General features: G+C 39.5%; 1 protein-coding gene across 1 annotated transcript in view; it reads left to right on the forward strand.

The window, feature by feature from the left end:
* The first annotated feature begins 5229 nt into the window (after positions 1 to 5229).
* The window catches only part of klhl7 (kelch-like family member 7), an 11115-nt gene continuing 9051 nt past the window's right edge, over positions 5230 to 7293 (forward strand). Inside the window, exons 1-4 of the mRNA XM_081376804.1 lie at positions 5230 to 5482; positions 6155 to 6257; positions 6354 to 6447; positions 6519 to 6643. Of these exons, the coding sequence (XP_081232930.1) occupies positions 5348 to 5482; positions 6155 to 6257; positions 6354 to 6447; positions 6519 to 6643 (457 nt within the window). The 5' untranslated portion in view covers positions 5230 to 5347. The remainder of the gene's footprint in view (positions 5483 to 6154; positions 6258 to 6353; positions 6448 to 6518; positions 6644 to 7293) is intronic.

Raw genomic sequence — 7293 nt, forward strand, 5'->3', positions numbered from 1 at the left:
TAAATGTTTAGTGTCTTATTGACTTTAAATGATGGTAAACTGTGGCTGAATCCGAAATCGCCCCCTAAACCCTCATTCACTATTCCCTACGTTAGTCCACTAATACTGTTTACTTGAAGAAGTGAGTGAAAAGTGAAGTGAATTCACAAAAGTGAAGTGAGTGAATTCGGACAGTACACTCGTTATTGCAGTGCAATGTGGGATTGAATAAGTGCACTCAGTATCGTTCACTATGGTTTCGGACACCACTGCAAATGGCTGTCCCCTCAAATGACGCCCTATATGCGGGTATAGGGGGCGATTTCAGATTCAGCCTGAGTTTTCCCAGAGAGCCGGTGTTTTCTCTTCCAGGAGGAGATGCAGACTCTCACATGTGGAAATGAAATGTGAAGCTTGTTGTGACAGTGGCTCGAGTCAACCAACCGGTTGCATCATTTTGCCTGTGGATAAAATGCCACTTTACTGTTATTATTATTATCTTCTGATATTTCTCCCTTCATAATGAGCCAGCGGTGTCTTTAGGAATGGAGACACAGTATGTAAATGGAGGTTGTATTTGTTGTGTTTGCTTTCATGCGGGATCCAGCTTGTTAGAGAAAGGCTTTCACAGTTTCCCGTGTGTGTGAGTTTGGCAGCGAGTGCAGTGACGGAGAGGTGATGTGAGGAACACACACACACACACACACACACACACACACACACACACACACACACACACACACACACACACACACACACACACACACACACACACACACACACACACACACACACACACACAGAGAGAGAAATAACAGATCCTCACAACGACTCCAGCACAATAACTCCCTCCTCTGCTTTCCAACAATGGCAGAAGTATTTCGGTAATTAATTTCTGCCGACGGAGGCCTGAACGCCTGATCGCCTGAACACCTGAACACACACCTGAACACCTGAACGCCTGATCGCCTGAACACCTGAACACACACCTGAACACCTGAACGCCTGATCGCCTGAACACCTGAACACACACCTGAACGCCTGAACGCCTGAACACCTGAACGCCTGAACACCTGAACACACACCTGAATGCCTGATCGCCTGAACACCTGAACACACACCTGAACGCCTGAACACCTGAACACCTGAATGCCTGAACACCTGAACACACACCTGAACGCTTGAACACCTGAACGCCTGAACACACACCTGAACGCCTGAACACTCACCTGAACGCCTGAACACACACCTGAATACCTGAACACACACCTGAACGCCTGAACACACACCTGAACACACACCTGAACGCCTGAACGCCTGAACACACACCTGAATACCTGAACACACACCTGAACGCCTGAACACCTGAACACACACCTGAACGCCTGAACACACACCTGAACACACACCTGAATGCCTGAACACCTGAACGCCTGAACACACACCTGAACACCTGAACACACACCTGAACGCCTGAACACACACCTGAACGCCTGAACACACGCCTGAATGCCTGAACACCTGAACACACGCCTGAACACCTGAACACACACCTGAACGCCTGAACACACGCCTGAACACCTGAACACACGCCTGAATGCCTGAACACCTGAACACACACCTGAACGCCTGAACACCTGAACGCCTGAACACACGCCTGAACACCTGAACACACACCTGAACGCCTGAATGCCTGAACACCTGAATACCTGAACACCTGAACGCCTGAACACACACCTGAACACCTGAACACACACCTGAACGCCTGAACACCTGAACGCCTGAACACACGCCTGAACGCCTGAACACACGCCTGAACACAGGCCTGAACGCCTGAACACACACCTGAACACCTGAACACACACCTGAACGCCTGAACGCCTGAACACACGCCTGAACGCCTGAACACACGCCTGAACGCCTGAACACACGCCTGAACACACGCCTGAACACACGCCTGAACACACAACTGAACGCCTGAACACCTGAACACATGAACGCCTGAACACCTGAACGCCTGAACACACACCTGAACACCTGAACGCCTGAACACCTGAACGCCTGAACACACACCTGAACGCCTGAACACCTGAACACACACCTGAACACCTGAACGCCTGAAGACCTGAACACCTGAACGCCTGAACACCTGAACACCTGAATGCCTGAACACACACCTGAACACCTGAACACACACCTGAACACCTGAACACACACCTGAACACCTGAACACCTGAACACACACCTGAACACCTGAACACACACCTGAACACCTGAACACCTGAACACACACCTGAACACCTGAACACACACCTGAACGCCTGAACACACACCTGAACGCCTGAACACCTGAACACACACCTGAACACCTGAACGCCTGAAGACCTGAACACCTGAACGCCTGAACACCTGAACACACACCTGAACACCTGAACACACACCTGAACACCTGAACACACACCTGAACACCTGAACACACACCTGAACACCTGAATGCCTGAAGACCTGAACACCTGAACGCCTGAAGACCTGAACACCTGAACGCCTGAAGACCTGAACACCTGAACGCCTGAAGACCTGAACACCTGAACGCCTGAACACCTGAACATTTATTCTATCTAACATTTTATTCTATCTATCTGTCTGTCTGTCTGTGTCGTTGTAACTTTCATTCTATCTATCGTTCCATCCATCCCTCTATCTGGTTCTGCAAGTTATGCAACCATCCTCATCCTCTTTTTTTTTTTTTTTGGCCTTTTAGATCTTCAGCCTAAAAATCTCAGTTTTTTAGGAATGATTCGCTGCCTAATGGGAATCAACTTTATAAAAAGATAAGGAGGAAAAACCCCTTTAAAGAGCAGATGACAACAAAAACTCCCACAGATGGGAATCAATAGGACAACGGGGCGTTTTTCACGTCCAGCTCAGAGGGTTCAAAGCCAGCGCTTCTACACAAAAGCACAGATTCTCCCACAGATGGGAAAAACACTGAAAATATGCTTTCCTCTTCAGGATATAAAAAATGCAACGAGAGGTCGTTTCAATTGCTTTGTCCTCTTCTCCATCTCTCTCTCTTTCAATGCCTTTTTGAGAGACCATGTGAGCCAATGAATATCCACACAGTGTTTGACTGCCAAAAGGTGCAAATGTTGTTACAGGATTTAATCTGAATACATTTGCATAATTTCAAGGGACAAAAACCTGTAGAAGAAAAGCAAATTCTCTTGAATGTAATCTACATTTTTCTGAAGATAGGTTGCATGATCAAAATGTTATCTCAACAAATATTGGATTTTGTGAAACAGTGCACGACTTTTTTCTTCTTCATATCATTTGCTTTTAATTTGCCTTAATTTTAAGGCAGTTATGTCTACATCTTCAAAGTCAGTGTGATGAATGCTTACATATTTTAAAAGTATTTTATAATGCAAATATTTATGATTTATCTATGACATTTTTATTTATCACAATTTTTATTATTATTATTATTATTATTATTATTTTTATCACACAGTTACAATGTTCTCATTATAATTTTATGTAGCCTAAATGACAGACTTGCACTTCTCATGTTGCACTGAACCGCATTTTTATTGTTTGAAGTGATTCCAATCATATTTCAAGCAATTCAAAACCATAATGGCGAACAGTGTGCATCTGAAGTGTCTCTGAAAGCTATATATATGTATTTATTTTTGAACATATCAGCCGATATGTGGTGGCTGATATATCGTGCATCCCTAATATTTATATATGTAGGCCTATTTTATATTTTGTCCAGTGCAATGACATTCACACGTTTTAAATGTGACTTCAATGTCCAAATGCATCTGGCAAAAAGGTTGAAATATCCTTTCACATGTATCTGTCAACTCAAAGAACGAGCATTTCGAGACATTTTGGGTTTAATTGAACAGAATCCAGGGATGTTTGAATGATTCTTTGTTTATCAGAAGAACAATTTGATCAAGTCGGCCTTTTGACAGCTTTCAGATGACCTGGACCACGAGAACAACATCCAGACGTGTTCATCCCACCTTCGCTGTGCAGGAGGACGAGGAGACAGAACTAATGCCTCTCAGACTTCTGACAGCAGGGTGTTCAGATGAAAGCTTTCGGAAATGAAGCCGGGCCGAAGCGTTCTGGCTTTGGTTGCCGTAATAAGGCCACCTCAGAGAGGTCTTGTTGTTAAGACCCAAAGACAGGCTCTTCTACCTCATTAAACACAGACAAGAGCCTGGCATGTCTTCTCTTATGTAAAACTCTCCGTGTCGAGTCAAAAGATAAATGTAAATGCTGTAGCCGTCTGCACTCCAGGCATTAATCGCCAGAAATATTGGATTTCATGTAATTGGCATGAATGGCCTTGCAGTTTCACCTCAATCAATCAAAACTCTTGTGCTGGAGGAAAAGAAAAAAGATTGTAATCGTAAATTTAAATGCAATTAAAGAATGTTTTAGCTATGTCCTCCTTCATGTTTTAAAATTTCCCTCTATTTAATTAGTTTAGTTATAACGTCTCATTTGTTTGTCAAACGACAACTATGAATTTCCTTTACTTATTAGCACATTTGCTTTTAAATTTAGACCTGGTAAATGTGACTTTTATACTGATTAATGCACAGATTTTAATATAAAACTTGTTTTAACACTGACATCTAGTGTACATAACATGACATTATAATACAGGTTATTTACATGTTTGTAGTGCAGTAGATCATGACTTAATAATAAATGCTCTTAAATAAACTTGTGTAAAAAGTGTTTAGCCAAAAGCAAAACAATTGATATAATAAAAATAAGAGGTATTTATATACCTATCTTAGGCCTATTATAGGCAGATCTTTAACCAATAAAACCCAGAATTACATTGAAAATACTGAAATGATCTGTAATCATGTAATATAAACCATAAACCATTTTCTAAAAGATCTATACATATATACTCAAAATATAAAAATAAAAAATACAATAAACGATTGAGGTCAAACTTGAAGTGGGACTTTTATTTTGACACGTGTTTCTGACTTCACATCATTTCTGTCACTGAAAACCTACACGAACATGCCAGTGTCCTTGTCAAATAAACTTTCCCCCAAAACTATTAGTGTACTTAAAATACTCAAACAGACTGGAAAAAAATATTCTGTTTGGAGATTAACATACACATAAATATATAGTCCTTTTTTCTTTTTCTATTTTTACTTTAAATTTGAAATGGACTTTTATTGCATCCATTCCCAGACGGCCATCGTGGAATGCTGTCGCTTCCTTCACATCATTCCCATCTTTCATATTTACATGCAGAGCTGCCCGGAAAAGCTCAGTGTTTATTAAATAAACGTTCTAATCATATACACAATAAAGCATGATGAGCATGGCCGCCACACCATGCGAGAAGACATTAGCACCTAAAAAGAAAAGCGAGAAGAAGATTGCATCCAAAGAGGAGTACAGATTACTGTCCAATATCATGGGAGTGATGAATAACTTGAGGAAACAGGTAAATATCCTCAGATATCTGACATATGCATCATATAATATGAAGTTTCTGACATATACATGGCATAACCTGACGTATGTGATATATATTCATCATATAATATGAGTACTCTAACATGCGTCATTATGAGATCATGCATCTGAGAGATATCTGACATAAAGCCTATCCATAATAAAATATTTGATATCTAACATCTTCTGCGATATCTTTACATTAAATGAACTACATGAATCTTACATAAAGTGAAAATAGATAATAGGTACATTTATGTTTACTTTATTTAATTTTTATCAATGATATTTGTTTAAATAATGAAATATTTTAAATATTTATATATACACACACACACACACACACACACACACACACACATATATATATATATATTAATTTGTCTTAAAATTCATATATATATATACTTTTTTTACATATTCTAAACAATACAATATTTTACATATTTGTTTATTTATTATTCTTCTATTAATTTGTTATTTTATTTTTAGTTGCAATGATTGATGAGAACATATAATAGACAGTACAGAATGATTTGTGGTAATGAGATAAAGGGTTTGGACAATGTTAGATATAATCAAAAATATAAAGCAATATCTATGCATGCCTGTATTCATGTATCGTCTCTAATGCACTGCGTGACCTTTGACCTGTGCTCAGGGAATCCTCTGTGATGTGGTCCTGGTTGTGGACGGGAAACACATTCTGGCACACCGAGTGGTGCTGGCCGCCGCGAGCCACTTCTTCAACCTCATGTTCACATGTGAGAGTGATTACTGTTATTATGGTGTGAGCAGCTGTAGATGTTGCATTAGATGTTTCCAGTTGTAAGAGAAAGCCTGATGTTTTGCATGTGCAGCCAGTATGATGGAGGCCACGAATCACGAGGTGGAGCTGGGAGGAGCAGAGCCAGAGATCATCGAGCTGCTGGTGGAGTTCGTCTACACGGCACGGTGAGGCTGACACAAATATGATGTAACATACCTCACACACACGCATTCATAATGCTTATATCTGATCTCAGAATCTCAGTGAACAGTAATAATGTTCAGTCTCTGCTGAACGCTGCCAACCAGTACCAGATTGAGCCGGTGAAGAAGATGTGTGTGGAGTTCCTGAAGGAGCAGGTGGACGCCACCAACTGTCTGGGTGAGGCGGCGCATCTCTCTGTGCGAAACTCCTGCAGCTCTTCAAATGCATTTTTATTCTCATGTCTGTTTAATTCCAATATAATTGCAATATAATTATGTTTCTGTGAGTTATTATTGCTCATATTATAAATCTGCAGACATACCTGATAAATGCATCAGATATTATTAGATCTGACACATGCATTATATAATCTGAGATATCTGACATATACATAACAAAATATGGCATATCTATCTGCATGCATCATGTCGTCTGCGATATCTTTACATGCTTAAAATGTATATAAAATGCGTATGATTTACAAATAATTATATCTAACAATAAACTGATAATAGATTATGGGTACATTTTTTATATATTTAATAACAAACTTTTTACATATTTAAAAAATATTTATTAATATTTTTATTTATTAATTTGTGTTAAAATGTATTATATATTATAAATCTGATATTATAACTGACAGATTGATATATATTCAACATATAATATGAGCTATCTAATATAATATAATATGAGATTATATAGTCGTATAATCTAAAGTATGGATCATATTGTCTGCGATATCTTTATAAACTTCACAAACATTTTTGCTAAAAGTAGTGTCTATAATAAACTGAAATATAAATGGATAATAGGTTAATTTA

This window comes from Scardinius erythrophthalmus, assembly GCF_964197995.2.
Source record: "Scardinius erythrophthalmus genome assembly, chromosome: 10".
Lineage (NCBI taxonomy): Eukaryota > Metazoa > Chordata > Actinopteri > Cypriniformes > Leuciscidae > Scardinius > Scardinius erythrophthalmus.